Source organism: Prosopis cineraria, unplaced genomic scaffold (genome assembly GCF_029017545.1).
Source record: "Prosopis cineraria cultivar Desert tree isolate PC_DT_omini unplaced genomic scaffold, ASM2901754v1 PC12, whole genome shotgun sequence".
Lineage (NCBI taxonomy): Eukaryota > Viridiplantae > Streptophyta > Magnoliopsida > Fabales > Fabaceae > Prosopis > Prosopis cineraria.
In genome coordinates, this window is record NW_026555343.1 from 2,357,270 (window position 1) to 2,374,906 (window position 17,637).

Consider the following 17,637-nt stretch of genomic DNA (forward strand, 5'->3'; position numbering starts at 1 on the left):
TATATATATATATATTTCCTCAACGTATTATGAGACTTTTATAGATTTTCAAGCTCTAATTCGTGGAAGTTACTTTCCAATTTCAATCTCGTTCGCTCAGAAATCACATGAAGTCACCTAGCTAGAATTTTATTACGAGAGTTCACTTGGAAAATCTCGTGAAATTTACAGTGACTTTTCATATAACTTTTAAATTATAAAGGGGAAGTGGAGAGCATATCATATGCCCCTTCCTCCATTAAATAAAAAAAAGAGAAAGAGAGAGAGAGTATCATATATCATATCATATATATTAATAAATTGCCGTCTGACAGAAGTTACGAAGGAACTACACTGAAAGGCAACCCAACCATTTTTAAACTTTGATTAAAAAAATACTAATTTTATTTTTTAAAAAAAATAAATTGTAATAATTCTTCCCTTAAATTAATAAAATCTACTCCCATATAATCTTGGTTAACATATATTAGTATCACACATAAAAAAGTATTATTCATCCCATCATTTTTTTAAAAGAGAATTACATTAAATTCCCTTTTAAAAAAATTTATCATAAATAAAAAATAATAATAAATTTTATTTAAAAAAATAAGTCATATTTTTATTTCAAAAACAATCCATTCACCTTAATTCTCATTTGTGATTAATTTTTTTTGAAAGGGATTAGTTGTGATTTTATTTTTAAGGGTCAATTACTCATCTCTCAATTTGAACTCATTATTGATTTCTTTTTTTTTTTTTTTGGTCCCAGATAAATTGAAAATATATACACACAGACACATATATTTCCAATTTCGAATGCTTCTGCAATCTCAACCGTAGATTCTGCATCAACGTCTCAAACTAAGCTGAAGCTCCAACATCGACACGCATCGACGGACAGAATCAATATAGCCCAGCGATTATTCTGCTCTATTATTATTCTTCGAATTATTTGTAAGCTTCTTCCAGGTCTGTGTCCCACTCCTTTATCAGCGAAGAAATCTCAGAGACCGTATGTGCATCACTGGACATTTCTTTCCTCCTACGCAGACCGCAGGGTCAATGTCGATGTCTTCTACAAGAGCACGAGTCTGTGTCTCGTAGACCATTCTTTGCCTCCTTAATACTCCTCTCCCCACCACTTCTCTGTTTAAAGTGAGCATTCTCGATCTTCGAGCCTCAAATCATTCCCAACTCCTTAATTTTTTCCGAGCAAGCATTATTGGAGTGGAAGGATCACCTAATCCAATTCCGATTTCTTTAATCCTTTTCTCTCTTTCCCTCGCCTTTCTTCTTCTATAAGACGTCGAGAATGAAGTGAAGGAGCATTTCTTTCATACTCTGTCCTGTTGGGTCTCTGAAAATGTCGAGCATACAGATGCCCCATGTAGATTTAGAGCAAGGAGGTCACCATCGTTCGGTTGTCGCGAGTGACGTCAGCGCTGACGGGAGTGTATGCTTCTCTGACGCCGATGATGGGTCCTGCTATTCTCATTTCTACTCGACCTACGGTGGTTCATACGACGATTGTAGTTTCGCGTGCGTTTCTGATTCTGAGGTTAGATGTGTTGCTGATTCTAGGAGAACTTCTTCTGTGACTGATTGTTCGGTGGAAGTGGAAATTGAAAGTGAGGTTCCTGAAATTAAGGTGCATTTGGCCAAAGTAGAGAGAGATTGTAGGATTTGTCACTTGGGTTTGGAGAGTGATAGCAATGATGAGTCTGGGATTCCCATTGAATTGGGATGCTCTTGTAAGGATGATTTAGCTGCTGCTCACAAACACTGTGCTGAGGCCTGGTTCAAGATCAAAGGGAATAGGTGAGTAAACCTAATTTGTTTTTATTTCTGTTGTAATGCCGAAACTTGTAGCACCAGGGCTTGTAACAACCCTCTTCATTTTGGGTTGTTGGAAAATGAATGTTGTTTGGTAATCAAGTTACTGTATCATTAATAGGAGTGCGTGTTTAAAAGGTTAAGTTTTTAACGTTATCCTCCATGTAAAATTGGAGAAAAGAAAGTGGAGAGGGTAAAAGAGTAAAAAAACTATTAACAACAACTTATCCCATTGCAAATCTCTTAATTTGAAAGGGTTTGAAATTATGGAGGATCATAGTTCCCAAAACATCTGATCCTTTCATTGTTAATACATCCAAACAATGGTTTGGATGCTTAACTCACCTCACCGACCCCTGACACCCAAACAATCCCTTAACATTGAGATGAGCTTATTGACAAGTTGTGTCTGCAATGTATTTATTAACCTATGTCTTGCCCTATTGAAAAAAAATCCACAAGCACTCAAGTTTTTTGTGTTTTGAAGGCTCTGATGTTGATGATTGAAAGGTAGCACAAAGCCATAATATTCAACTAAAGTATATAGTTTGGAATCTGATGCTGTGGCGGGTTGTTAATTAATTAAACTAAATAAAGTTAAAGAAGATGATGGAAGGAAGAAAAATGCTTGGGTGACACATATTTTAGAAGGTGTAAAGAAGGTAATGGGTCAAGGCAGGCTCTCTTATTTCTTCAAGGATAGGAAAAGTTAAAGAAGATTACGTTATTTTAAAGCAGATGATGATGGAAAAAGAAAGGCGTAAAGCCATCAGCCAGTCCTGCTGAGTCATTGAAATGTCGGAGTACAGTGGGATTCCCTGTTGCTGCTTCTTTTTTGAAGTTTAGTAATCTCACACTGCTTTTTGCTTCTCTCTATCTCTATTAAAGATGAGATTATATTGTCCCCTTCATCCTTCTATTTACATTATTCATTCATTGTATGCCACCTGTCCTGTCTGATTAGACACATTCACAGGTCTTCACTTGACATTTAAACTTTTGAGGATAATGATTATTGACACCCTAAATTTTTTATCCATTAATTCCAGGTCCCAGGTGTGTGAATCCTATGTTGCTTCTTTTTCCTTGTCTCTATCTCTATTAAAGGAGATATTAGATTGCTGCCCTCATCGTTCTATTTGCACTATTCTTCTATGATATACCACCTGGTAGGCATGGCAATAAGAGTCTCTACCCAAAAGTTTGAACTTTTGAGTTGCAGTGGTTCTTGACAACCTAAAATCTTCAATCCATTAATTGCATAACCCAGATTGTTCATCTAAGGTTTAACATCGCAGATTATTTTATTTTTCATCAAAGTTTCCAGTGTCATAAAGATTCTGCATTTTCAGTATTATGTTCAGTTCCTTGCAGCATTTCTTGAAGTTTAGTTATTTCCATATTTATTGCACTTTTTCAATAGTAATGCTATACTGAATGCCTCTGTCCTCTTTGTGGATTTGAATTGCCAACTTTAGCGGTCCCATACATTTAGCGTTTCACTCTCTGGAATTGACTATATCAACGTCTGAAAGAAATTGAAAGGATCCAAATTAGTGTTGTAGTGTTCTGAAATTTTGATGACCTTAGGGATAAGATACTTTGTGGTGGACAGCAGGCCCTTCTTGCTCCACTGTCAATAAAAAGCTATTTGTTGGGCCATTTGCCAAGAAAAAGGTTTATTGTTACATTCCTTTTTTTATTTTTTTGGCCAAAGGTTTATTGTAGCTTCTAATAGAGATGCAAATCCATCCCAGTGCATGGCTTGATAGCTAAATTAAATATTTAAGAAAAAAATCTATGGGACAGAATGTGAATATGTACCATTTGGAATTTTCTCTAAGTTTATGAGGTGATGCTTTACTTGGACGGCAAATAATCCCTGATATTTTTCTTTTTCTTTGTCTGCGGGCTTTGATTTTATTATTTGATCCTTTGTCAAACAATCATGCAACAGCAAAAGGGAAGGAATATTATATACAAGATGTGAGCTGGATAGACAAGTGCTGAAAAACTTTAAAGCACATAACCATGAACTATTTCTGTTTAGTTAACCCTCTGCTAAGATATCTTAGTATAAATTGTGATGATATCTAATTTGTTGAAGTCATCTTAGTGTATAATTTATAGTAGTGGTAGATTTTGGAGCCAACTGGTTTTTAATATTGAGTCTCTTCTGTTCTGTTTCTGTTTCCTCAAAATTATCATAGGACTTGTGAAATTTGTCACTCGGTCGCCCGGAATGTTTATGGAGGGAACAAGGAGGTAACGGAGCATTCAAGTGAAAGCAATAATGCTCCTAGTGCAGCTGCAACAGCAGTCTCCACACCAGCACCTTCTGCGGAAACTGGAAGATTCTGGCATGGCCATAGGTTCCTGAACTTTCTGCTTGCTTGTATGGTTTTTGCTTTTGTCATATCATGGCTTTTTCACTTTAATGTACCTTCATCCTAATTAACAGAGAGGCAAAGTTAAAAAAAAAAAAAAAAAGGAAAGAAAAGTTGTTTTGGGGGGGGGGGAGCCAAAAAAAGGGGGAAAGAACAGGAAGAGAGAAAGCCTACTCAAGCAAGCACAGTAAATTGTTGCTTTGAGGATGAACAGTTTCAGTTTGAGGATCGGTCCTCAATTATTGAGGACTATATAACTTGTGTTTAGAACTGTAGAATGTTGTATTGAAATGTAAAGGTTCACGAGCGAACCCAGGAAGAATTCTTTATGGTGGTCAACTTTTGAGTCAAATTTTGATTCATAATGGATTCTCCTGAGTTAAATTATGCATGCATGTGAAAACAATGAAAGTTAGCTAATAATATCTCAAGGGATTAGCTCAATTAATGAGAGATTTACTTCTTAAATGATTTCGCTTATTTTTCTTCTCACATGCTAGTCATGTGAGCATGTCTCGTATGAAATGGTCATCTTAAAGAAATTTAGTTGATCACTTCATTCAAGAAAGAAAGAAATTTAGTTGATGTATTTGAGTCTGTTCATAACGTAATTCTTTTTTTTTTTTAATTATTATATCAAGTTTACCTACTATTGTTGTGGCGAAGTTCGCTGATAATAGGAGGCTGCAAACAAATAATTTCTTCCCAATGACCACAATATTGATAAATTAACATAAAGCGCAATCCGTTTTTGAACCATATAAATTTTAATTATAATTGATTATGTTATAACGCAATCCGTTTGGATACTGTTTTTTTAAAATTAATTTTGACAAAATTGAAAATATTTAGATAATTTAATCAAAATTACTTTTAACTATATAAATTACTATATAATTTAAATCTTAAATATCAAATATTAATTTTTTGAGGATATAAAATTTAAATTTTATTAAGAAAAAAAAGAGAGAAGAGAAGAGAGTTTTATTTTATTTTTATTAAATTATGTGCTTTATTTATAATTTTTTTTTGGGCCTTTCTTTATACCTTTCTCCAACATTTTTTGATAAATTTTTAGTAAACAGCTGATGGAGGGAGCTTACAGGAAAACGTGTGCGTCTTGTCTCAGAATTGATTTTTGAGCTTTTTTGAGTGTTTGAGTAAATTAATTGAAAAAATTGATTTTGGGATAAAAAATTAATTTTTTTCCCTATCCAAACACACATTTAAATTAGTCTATGTCTTATTAAATTTTTTAGGTATAGTGAGACATGCTCATATACCTAGTAGTTCAGTTAAAAAAATGCATTTTCACCTGCACCATAGAGAATTTAATTTCTCTAGAGAGTGACTTTGACATTTACATGCATTGAAACACGTACAAATGCCAAAACAAATAAATTCTATATAATTGGAGAAACCAATAAAGGGAGTAAAAATGATATAAGTAACGTTTTTTAAAAAAATTAAAAAACTGTTGTGGATAAGTATTTTAAATTTAATTATTTTCAAAACTATTCTCATTTTTTGCTTTTACCAAAAAAAAAATCTTAAAGTCATTTTTTATTTTTGTTTTTTTTTGTTTTCAAAATACATATATTTGAATATGGAAAACTATAGCCACATTGAACAATTACTATTATAAGCCACCACCATTAACTGCTAACAACCATAATTATCAATTAATTTTTAATTATAAAATTCTTTTTAAATTAATACAACCAAACAGATTTTTTTTGTTTTAATTTTTTTTAAAACTATATTGCAAAATAATTTTAAAAAAAATGAAAACAGAAACCACACATCTCCTTGTACATCAATATGAGGTTATAAGATTGAAATGTTAGTGTGGGTTCCATCTTTATTCATTCTCTTCTGTCCCGTACTCTTCGGGGATTGGGTTTAGGGAATACTCTTACCAAAAACAATTATTAGAAGCCTAACAATATGTGCCTGGACGAAATTATCAAACCGCAACGTTCACAGGTCGATCTACGCAGCAAGAATATGGCTTAGGCCTACATGTTCACAGGCCTTTTAGAATTGGATTGGGTAAGCTATCTCAATCCAGCCCATTAAGGCCTGCAAAATGGGCTTCAGGGCTTAACTGCTAGCCACAAAAATGTCAGTTCATATCACAAATGTGAGTTGATCTTACATTTTCATTTTAAAAAATTGAGTTACCAATGACGGTTGGATGATTGGGCGGGTCTAACAAAAGCGATGAGTACATCATGACAAATTAAAGCTTAAATTTTTATTAAAAGAGATATTTATATTTAATATTTAACCAGATCTCTTATAGAATTGCCTTCAATAATAAAATATTTGTGGACAATAAAAAAAGAATTGATATTTTACACGTGCCATTCCCACACACATACCCACACATTTCTTTCAACTTGTAAAGTACAATGTTTAACATCTAAAATCTTGTGAAATAAGAGTCTCAAAACTAGCAAGTTATTTCCCTTAAATGAATGATTTCAAAGAAGAAGAAAAAGACTCGAAATTGTAATTTAACTAAAACTGAAGATTGATGGCAATTTCATCACCAAACCTTACGCCAATAACAAGTGAAGAATGGTGATCTCAGCCAAAAAAACAAAAAAGAAAGAGAGAGCGAAAAGGTTTAACTTTCTTATGATTGAATGTGAAGCATGATATCATGGTCGAAAAAAGAAAAATTCAGAAGCATAATATTCTGTCCCCACTAAGGCATACTGTAATCATAATTATTATTTCTCAATATATCTTTTGTGTGGGGTGGGGGGGGGGGTTGAGGATCTGTTTTAGTCTCATCCTCATATTCACACGATATTATTCACTATAAAATAAAAATCCATGTAGGATAGAGCTGATTGGGAATTGTGAATAGGAACACTACATCCCAAAGATTGGATTCGAATTTCATGAGATCCTTTTCAAGTGAATAGACAACCAACACAAGTTTAATACAAAACCACACAAATCACTATAAAACTCTTGGTCGATGGATGAGCCACGCTGTGATGATGCAGAAAACGATATTTGAGATGAGAATTATTATAAAACACGTCTTGTAATTAGAGTTCGGCGGACCAAAAACAGAAAAGAAAATATGTGAGATTGATTCATTTATTAACCACTAAAATGATAGATACAGACGAAATTTCTCATTTTCTAAGATGGACCCTTCGCAGTAATGCTACGGTGCTATGAGATGAGAGAATGATACAAAGAAATAGAAATGTATAGGGTGATTTCAGTTATTTAGGCCATATTCCTTTGAGCTTCTGAAGTGAAACTTGATGCATTTGTTAGAATATGATGAAAAGGCGAGAAATGTGGAAGCAATCAGTGATGAAAGAAATTAAAAGAAGAGAAAATGAAAGCAAAAAACACAGTGGCCCTCATTTATGCCCTTTTTGCATCACCTCCCTCTTCTCTCTGTCTCCTCTTGTTTATGTATACATATCGTCATTGTCCATTCTATGTGTATGTGCATGTATATATGATTCCATATCTTTACGTGATCTCTGCAATCAATTTCATTTCTGCTTTTTGGTCCAATCATCAATCCAACCTTATCTTACTTTGCCCGGTCCTCTCTGTCTCTTTTATCTCTTCATCTGCATGATAGCAATAACATATCAAATACCAACCTACATATCTATACGTCTCATAAAAATTCTATTAATCATACTACATCATGATGCTTAGAGTTATCATACTTTGTGTGACAGACAAAATCTATGCTAATCATGAACTCTCTCAAAGTTTTAAATACATATATAAATGATTAAAAAACCGGACCGAACCGAAAAAAAAAATCATATGGAAAGTTGGTCTAGATTATGCTACTTTGGACTAGCAATCAGACTAAGAATCAGATCCGATTTTCAAAAGCTAGACTATTAAAAAAAATGCCCTTTTTCTTTTTTCATTTTTTATCAAATTTTTTTATTTTTTATCAAAAATCAATTTTTTAAATTATTTAATATTATGTTGTATTATGTGGCTTATTAAGTTATGATAAAATTAAAATATTTAATTTTATTTTTAAGTTAAGTGGCAATTTTATATTTATTTCTTATATTTAGATTATTATATACATATATAATTTTTAAATTTAATTATTAAGTCATCGATTCGACCATTGATCCACCTGGGTTAGACCATACAAACCGCAAACCATTAATTTTTTTTTTGTTGATTCAATATCTGATTTGATTTTAAAAACATTGCTATATATTTGATCCTAAATAAAAAGGCAAAGATGTCATGGTTATTTTTTTTTAAATGAATTAATGTTGACCTTCCTCAATTGCACAAAATCATTATTCCTAAACACGTATGTTATTGTGGTCACTAATTTTAGTGAATGACAAAATTAAAAAGTCATATATTTTTCTTACATGTTTAAGGATATTTATTTATTTACTATCTTTTCTTAAGAACCATAAAATTAGTTAACTTATTAATAGGGGTTGAGTTTAGTGACAGAAACTAATCCCTTATACTATAGTGTTAGAAGAAGTGCTCACATTTAATGTTTGATAATATTTTGAATAATATTACTTCCAATAAAAAAATACTTATTCACAATCAAAATAAAATTCTTAACTTTATCTTATAATTAGGATTGAAGGGAATATATAAAAAATGTTAGAAGCCTCTTATTAGGTAATATATGTAGTTATTTTAATTAATATATGTGATGTTCTTGCAATTAACTAATACTATAAAATATAAAAAGGCATAGCAAATCATGTGATCTATAAATCATACAAATAATGTGATTTATTTTAAAATGTTGTGTATAACTTGAAAAGCGACTTGTCTTTAATTATTTGTATATCTCTCGTCAGCATATGTGCTTGCCTCCAGAATTTATAGTTACATGTCTCAATCTGTAACACAACAATAAAATGTCACAAAATTCATGCACCAACTATCCATCGCCAAGTTCCATGCTACAAACTGGCCAAAGAAAAAAAAATTCCATGCTACATTACATACTAACATACAAGTATTGTTTGATACTAATTTTTTTAATAAGATTTTTCTTATATTATATATATATATATATATATATATTTAGTGGATCTATACTAGCTCTTCATTCTCGTCATATCCGCATCCTTACAACAAAGTGACTTGAAATTAATTACTTTCGAGAGTTAGATTAATAAAACAATAGAAATAAGCACATGATCTCATAATTGGCGTCAGCAATCCATGGAATATAATATATTATCTTTTATTTACTAAAATAATTGTGATTCCAAGCGTCAGCGGCGTCAGCACTTAGGCAAGCATTTTATTTAGGGGAAAAAGAATTAAGAACCCTACTTTGACAAGGTTAAGTTACAGTTTGAACGAGTTAGAAGTGAAACTTTTTTAATTAATCATAGACTTTTTAAAAGTTCCAAAAAATAGTACAGGTAAATATTTAAATTTTAGGGCTAAATGGTAAATTCTCCCTACATTATAAATCTATGAACATTTGAGACATTAAATTTATTTTTGGTACAATATTCCCTTTTATCTTTTGAAAACAGTGCAATATTACCCCTATTATTAACAAATATTAACTTTAATTATTAGTTAATTAAAAAATTATAAAAAATGATCAAGAAAATTTTTTGACTCCTTATTTATAACTTTAACAATTAAAGTTAATTTTTATTAAAAGTAAGGGCCATATTGCATCATTTTTAAAATTAAAAAGGCAAACACTAATGATCTCAAGATTGAACCTACAATCTCTTACTTATAAAAAAATTTATATGCCACTAGATTACAAGGTCATTGATATCGTTTTAAAAAAAAAATTGAAGGGGGACATTGCTCCCAAACATTCTTGGTTTAAAAATGAAATTTCCTTTTAACCCTTAAATTTATTAAGCTTATACTACATATGTATATATTTTCATTTACTCAGAAAAATTAAAATCCGTGTGTAAGGAATGATTTAAATTATTATGATGGTTTGGTGTAAGTTTTGCATAGTTAAGATGATTAGGTGGAATTGCCCTTTGTTGTTGGGTCATCTCATGAGTTTGCAGACATGTTTTGTTCTGACCTTTGGTTAATTCATTGACTCAACTCACCTATTTTTTTTTTAAAAAAAAAGAGTAGCCTCTATTGTCTCAAATTGATAGAATAAATTATTTAAAAAATCACTAAAAGATCGAATGATCAATTTTGAACACATTTTTAAAAAAGTAAATAAATGCACGGATGCCTGTTCATTAAGCATTATGTGACAACTTAGATATTATGATTATTAATTATGCGCCTAACAGGGTGCAAAAGTTTCGCGAGTCCTAACCTGACTCGATTTTGCCCTCTTTACACCATTTTTTAGTCGACCGGTACTCTACAAAAATTGATAGAATAATGGGAGAGGGTGATAAGGCGAAAATGAAGATGACGTGATGAGAAATGAGAATAATGCAATTGAATCGAGTTGGCCACATGACGTGATTGCTCACTCTAACACGAAACAGCACCGTGTGGTTGGGGACTGATATATTAAAATAAGCGAATGAAGCAATAATAAATAATATTCAAAAAATAATAAATAATATTGTACAATACTGTGGAGAAGGATGATACCTCATTTGAAAAGACAAACTGTGCAGTGCAGCACTCAGAGAGAGAGAGAGAGAGAGAGAGAAGGTGAAGTGAAGGAGGACATGTGAAGAACAGAGCAGACGCACGTGATGTCCCCTCTGCAACGGGACCCCATTTCCTTTTTCTTTACCTAAATTTGGATTCGGGACAATGCCGTTGGATTTCAATATTTCCAGAAAATTAATTCAGAACCTAACCTTTCATTTTAACCCACCTTCATGTCTCGTTGATATCAGATATACATTCCACACCAATGACACAAACTGAAACCCTTCAAGCCATTTGTCATGTCAAGTTCAAAATCAAATCCTTAATCAGTTGCGGGTAAGCACTTTATCCCATGAAAATAACAAACCTTGTAAACTACTTCACAAAAAAGATATGTTTAATATATCTACTTGCAATTAATTAATTTGGTCAACTCATTGAAGGGAGCCTGCTCAGAGCCCCTAATTTTCGTTTAAGCACATGCAGGGTCAAAAGGACAATCCTGTGCATGTGCTTCCTCATGAAACTTGTCTCTCATTGGACGCACCGATTCACGTTCCATTGCCTGGTTATTCTATCCAATCCCGTCATTTGCGACAACATTTATTATACTAAAGATAATGCAACTACGACAGAGAACAGTTGAAGATATTTACATGAACTCAAATGACACAATAATCCAGTCACAATTCCCTTGAATACAAATTAGGTTGTTACTTATAAATTATGTGGTTGATCAGGTAACTGAATCTTCTAATTGAAGGTTGAGTCCTTCATCTCATTTGTGTAGCAGAAGCTCCTATATTTGTGAGCCATTCGTTGCAAAGTCAGCTTGAAATGTATTGCCATCTTCCAGAATCTTGCCATTTACCTGAGTTCTCTGCCTCTGAGCAATTTACAGATACCATGTTATGTCCAGATCATAGACACAGACGTTTTACTGAAAAGACGAGACGAAAGGACCAAAAAATAAATTCTGAGGGAGACCTAGTCTGCAAATTTTATCCTAAATGAATCGAGTGGAGTGGAGATACACATAGGCATGTGAAAGGTGGGCCCAACTGAAGAATATGTCTAACATGCTTATGTGTATCTTCATAATTGACACGGTCTGCTTATCTATTATAAAACGGTCCTATGTAAGAATATCTTAAAGGACAAATAGATTAATTCACAGTACCCTATCTGTAGGGTCTCCAGAATTCCCATTTAAGAGCTTGTGAGACTCTTCTTTGATTCTGCCGTCCTTGTCTTTAGTGCTCAACGGTAGCAGCATGGTGGCTGATGCAATGGAACGGTCGGGCATTTCTGCAGGACAAAACAAGTGAGCACAACAGCACATTGCTCCTAAACCAACATGACAATAGCATAAAGCTGCACTCGGTGGATCTCATCAAAAATTTGCCTGACATGCTCAATTAACATGACAATAGCATGAATGAATCCTTTGGTAATCATACATTAACATGGAAGCGTGTCAAAAAGTGAGCTTGATTGGCCCAATTTTTTAGATCTGTATATCTCATGGACCCAATCTACAAGATAATTTTTCCCCTAGCATGATATAGAATACTGAATAAATGCCCTAACCTGGTAATTTTTTGTCAATAAAAAAGACCACCATGTTAACAGTATACCTGCAAAGGATCACAACATTAAATTGAAAGGCACAAACAAAATCTTTCATTTGAAAATCAGAATATGCTCCTCACCAGGCAACAACTATATCAACTGTGTAATGTTTGCGAGATGCTATTATCAAAAGGCTCTGAATAACAGCAAGAAGCCATGCTAATTGCTTGATGACCCTGAAGTGGATCATCAAAAGTCAGAACCTACGCTAAAAAACCATGTATGAATGAAAGTTTTTGCCCATTTTTATAAGCATCTAACTCAACAGCAGCAAAATATCTACTTATTTAATAAAAGAAAAATAAGAAACACAACTTTACCTTCGTGTGCCATATTTCTGATATGTAAGTACGAAGACTAAACTAAAGATCATGTGTGATGAAAATATCAAATCACCACATCCATACAGCACACCATGAGGAACTGCACATTGAAAACCAAAAGAGCAAAAAAAATCAAACACTAAGGCATTGAAGCTGAATGGCACCAATACAGCAATGCCTACTAACAATTAATCAAGAGGACTTCAAGAACACTATCCGGACGAGGCAGTGTAGCATGTTTTGAGCCCTGCATGATGCATAAAGCATATCAGAATTATGATCACAACAACAACAAGAAGCCATATCAGAATTATGATCACTTCCAATATACATATATATATATATATATATATAGTTTTTCCACATACACAATTTAAACACAGTATGGACACAATGTTTTAGAAAGCAACTAAACACAAGCAATTATACCTGGCGGCAATGGTAGTTTGGACCAGGAAGCTGTGTAGAATAAAATGTGATGATACGAAGGCATTGGCAAGCCTATAGCAAACAAATACATATGGTTAAACATCATAAAAATAAAAACTACCATATCTCACCCATTTACAATAGCCTAGTGATGTGGAACAAGAGATTGGAAAAGAAAACGAGAGAAGAGTAAGAGGGTGAGGAGGAGCATGAGAGTCTGAAAAGGGGAACAAAGAAACTGAACTCTGAAAATATTCCTTCTTAAATCCAAAAGTTATTCCAAAACAATATCATAGACCTGTATATAGGAACTCAGGATATAAAAAAGGAAGGAAATAAATAAAATTAAATACTTCTAAGGTTTCTAAACAATCTAGGACTTCCAGTACTTATCTTTGGTCCTTACCAATAAGCCACTCTTTGTCAATTGATGGAAGATGGATAGAGATTAAGAAAGATATTATGCTTTGATAAGTTGGGTCAAAAAAACTATACATTTAAGAAAACGTCTAACAATAAGCCACTCTTTGTCAATTGATGGAAGATGGATAGAGATTAAGAAAGATATTATTTTTTGATAAGTTGGGTCAAAAAAACTATAAATTTAACAAAACGTCCAGCAACACGGTTGCATAAAGTCCTTGCTCATAAGAGACGACAGTTAAATATGATCTTTGCAATTACATAAATGCATAGAAGCACAACTAGACATGATTACTTAATAATAACATCATATATGCTGACATTAAACATTGCATTTATATCAGGAAGTAAGCTATCTATTGCTTCAGTATGCTATCACTTCAAATACTAGCGTTAGGAATAAAATTCCCAAAATATAAGGTCAGCTTAATAACCATGATTTAATCACCACTTACAATTAAGAATGCTAGAACCCTGCACCATATTAGAACTGTGGAGATCTTTTTGCTCTTCAAAATCAAAGGATGAAAGGTCCACTGCAAAACCCCATAACAAAGAGCATATCATAAATGACCATGGAAAAGTTGATACATGGGAAGCAGAACTTACTAAAAAAAAGGCACTTAAATGAATAAATGACAAATTAGGGAGGAGGACATAGGTGCATGACTATCTGAAAGTTAGTCTCAAGCTGAAGCTTCAGCATCAATTAGCATAATAGCAGGACACCAAGCAAAAATTGAAAGGAAAACAGCCATTCAATCAAAGCAAGATAATCTTTCCACATAATTGGTGCTTGATTTCAAAAGCATAAAACCTCAAACAAAAAAAAAATGAGAAATAATTTTCTGCTCTCTGTTCATATTTTCAACAAATCATCCTCAACACAAGAACACAGTTGTCAACTCCAAATTACCCTAAACGTGTTAGAAAGATTATGTCTGACTTTCTAATAAACCTTAAAGAGCTCCAATGGTTTAATTTCAATGAAACATGCACATCTTTGGCCATCACCAAGCAACCTGACACTAAATGCGTTAACTTCATGTATTTTCATAGGAAAGAAAGAGAAAGAAAGGAAGTAGAAGTTACTATGAGAACTGTTATGCCACCATGACCTCGATGTTATAGCTAGATAAAATGTAGCCTATAACAGGGACCGCCATCTTCAAATATCAATAAAATTTGCTTCTTAATATGACTAAATGAGTGCAGATAACACGTAGCCAAGTGGGAGAGGGAGAGAAAGGGAGTGGCTACACTTACCAGAAAAAAAGATAAGAAGATAAAGGTAAACAGGGTTTCGCTCATGTAAGCTTTTTCTTGTCCAAGCTCCTACAACAAACACAAAGATTAGAAATTGAAAACGCATGGCCAAGGCTATGAAAAATAACTTAGAGGAAAAGATAAAAGGAATTGAGATTACAGACCGGAAGAAGATAGAACCCAACATCCTGAAGAATGGGGCCAGGCCTATGAAAATAATGAACACCTCGAGCAGCCAGCCCATGTACATACTGCACGGAAAGAGTAAAAAATTTAGATAACGACCTTCAGAAGAACCTGATATCGTGCGCCCTTTTGAACATAAAAAAGTCTATGATAAAATATTTCTGCTCTGTATTTGTCTTCATCAACTGGCAGCAGGCTCTTAAAGGCTTCAAATGAGGAAAATAAAAAAACATTGATCATCTTGGGACACAGATAGACCAAGAAATCCTCAAAGACTTGAATGAATTTGCAACTTAGATGAAATAAGTAATCGGAGAGTCCACCATTGATTTCAAATTTCATTTGGTATGCAATTATTGATCAGGTATGGAATGTCAAACCACGAGAGTTGAAGAACATGACAAATGATGTTACAACCATTTACTCGTATCTCGACCCTTTTTTTTTTTTAATAAAACTGTAAGACTGTACGCTTGATTTTAATTACTGAGAAAATATGGTTCAGTCGCTATACCGCAGATGATAGAAAACTTTTTCCTAACATTGAGGCGAGCAATCTGTAAAAGTACCAACATGACAAAAAGCTTTTGCAGCGATCAAGTAAATTTCGCACAACTAGATGTGAAGTTTATTTTCATCAATTCCCACTCTTCAAAAGAAAGCAGAAAAAATAAACTTTATAATCCTTTTCACAAAAGGAAACCGGAGCTCTCGAACAATATTTTCAATTAAGTAATAACATTGATCAAAATAGAGAGACCTGAAAGACAAGACCAGCAAGAAGGTATTTCCAATTCTCCGCAAGAAGGTTGATCTCCGTGGTTGCCTCGGAGCAAAATCTCTTCCATAGCTACAAGTCCAGAACCCCCAAAGAAAAAAAAAAATCAGACAAAGGCAAAATAAATTAGAATCCCGGATGAACAAGTAGCAAAAGCGATATGGGGGGGGGGGGGGCTGAGAAACCAACCTTTGACGCCTCCCGACCAATGTAAAGCGACATGTTGTTGTTTTTCTCCTCCCTTATTTACTTGTTTTAAGCGGGTAATGATCAATTCCATATTACTTCATAACCACACCCCTAAGGTCAACATGATTTCCCACAACAATCTCGTTAAAACCCAAATTCAATTAACCCCTTCTTCTCTTTCTTATTCTGTTAAATCCACCCTTCCCTTCTATTAAACACTCCCGGGAAGCAGAATCAAGGAGGAACGGGTAGAGTATTCGAACAAATAGGAGGGAGATCTAAGAAGTGAATGAGGAAACTATAGTGATGAAGATCAAGAGTACCCAGATGATCAGAAAAGAAGAAGAAGAAAAATTGAATTGGAAGAATCAACAGAGAAATGTTTTCGAAACTGAAATGAAGGCTCAAGCATCAAAGGGGCTTCTTGCTTTGTCTAACTTCTATGCAAGCGAGTTGAATCCGGAGTGACAGTTGGGAAGCGAAGAAAAATAATACTACAGAGACAGACGTTCTTCGCATACATTTATATATTGAGATGAGATTTTGTGATAGAAATAAAGAAAAACAGAACAAAGTGAAAGTGAGAAACATCGCCGCTTCTCCCTTTCCTAAACGCCAATCCTGTACCCCCCTTCTCTCTTGTCAAGGTGGTGAGAGAATCCTCGGTAGAATCTTCCAGCATTTGAATTTGCAATTTTTATAATTTAATATTTTAATTGCCATTTCAACCAAAAATACAGGTAATTCGTAATTGCCGTTTTACTTTGTTATGGCCATATATATTTCCTTTCTCAAAAATGTCGAGCAATCGGCAAATCCCAAATTCTGGGCCGGGACTAAATAACTTTGTCGATGCATATGCGTAGTAGCTCAATTTTAATTTTTACCAACATGTTGGTCCTACTAAAAGAAAGTATGGTCATTTAAGCACTAGATTTTCAATTTGAATGTGAGAATGCAAAAAATGCCCATAGGAGAGATTCTTTAATAAATTTGATAATACTTGAATCTGATTTAAGCCCATGGATAACAGCATCAAAAAGAGATGTAGCTCAATTTTTAATGTTGTATTTGCTTCTTATTTCGGTAGTTAGAGAGACAATTTTAACCCATTATATCAAATCAAACTGCAATATACCAAGGTCTGAATAAAAAAAATCCATGAAATCTCAAAATTTACTTTAAAATCTTGTATTTTCAGTCGAAGTTGCTTATTTGTTATATTGAATTTATTAATTACCGTTCAATAATTGTTAATGAAATACTTCAATTGACAACTAAGCAGCAATAATTAACAATTATTCAGCCGCGATTAACAACTTTGATAGAAGACTTTGAAATACTTTTGTGATTTTATGGGGCTTTCTGAATTTAAATTTTTCTCATGTGAGTTTAGAGTGATTTTTCCATATATTAATGTTACGTGAGAAGGGTCGAGGACTTCCAGAAGCCATAAGAAACATTTGATATTCATAGTCACAGAGATGGTGTCCCAAAACTAACAAGTTTGGTGAGCAGAGAAACTTCGGCATGCCATGACGTGTGCAACGTGAAAGGGGAAAGGCATGCAACATTGAGTAATTATTGGTTTTAAATTTTA

General features: G+C 33.3%; 2 protein-coding genes across 2 annotated transcripts; one reads left to right on the forward strand and one right to left on the reverse strand.

Annotated features, from left to right (window-relative positions):
- Positions 1-862: 862 nt before the first annotated feature.
- Positions 863-4,567, forward strand: LOC129287973 (uncharacterized). Its single transcript, XM_054924273.1, has 2 exons — positions 863-1,800; positions 4,026-4,567. The coding sequence occupies exons 1-2, from the start codon at positions 1,346-1,348 to the stop codon at positions 4,267-4,269; spliced, it is 699 nt and encodes a 232-aa protein (XP_054780248.1). The 5' UTR covers positions 863-1,345; the 3' UTR covers positions 4,270-4,567.
- Positions 4,568-11,361: 6,794 nt separating this feature from the next.
- On the reverse strand, positions 11,362-16,674 carry LOC129288996 (phosphatidylinositol:ceramide inositolphosphotransferase 1-like). The gene is made up of 12 exons (XM_054925827.1): positions 16,038-16,674; positions 15,831-15,920; positions 15,049-15,135; positions 14,885-14,953; positions 14,074-14,154; positions 13,196-13,267; positions 12,953-13,013; positions 12,764-12,866; positions 12,524-12,619; positions 12,402-12,448; positions 11,992-12,119; positions 11,362-11,697 (listed from the first exon to the last, which is right to left on the reverse strand). Exons 1-12 carry the CDS (start codon positions 16,068-16,070, stop codon positions 11,611-11,613), a joined length of 954 nt encoding a protein of 317 aa, XP_054781802.1. The 5' UTR covers positions 16,071-16,674; the 3' UTR covers positions 11,362-11,610.
- Positions 16,675-17,637: the final 963 nt, after the last annotated feature.

Coding starts and splice junctions, on each gene's coding strand:
- LOC129287973 (XM_054924273.1), top strand. CDS start 1,346: ATGTCGAGCATACAGATGCCCCATGTAGATTTAGAGCAAGGAGGTCAC. Junction 1,801..4,025: donor TTCAAGATCAAAGGGAATAG/GTGAGTAAACCT, acceptor AAATTATCATAG/GACTTGTGAAATTTGTCACT.
- LOC129288996 (XM_054925827.1), bottom strand. CDS start 16,070: ATGTCGCTTTACATTGGTCGGGAGGCGTCAAAG. Junction 14,954..15,048: donor TTGGGTTCTATCTTCTTCCG/GTCTGTAATCTC, acceptor TGTTTGTTGTAG/GAGCTTGGACAAGAAAAAGC. Junction 12,120..12,401: donor TATTGACAAAAAATTACCAG/GTTAGGGCATTT, acceptor TTTGTCCTGCAG/AAATGCCCGACCGTTCCATT.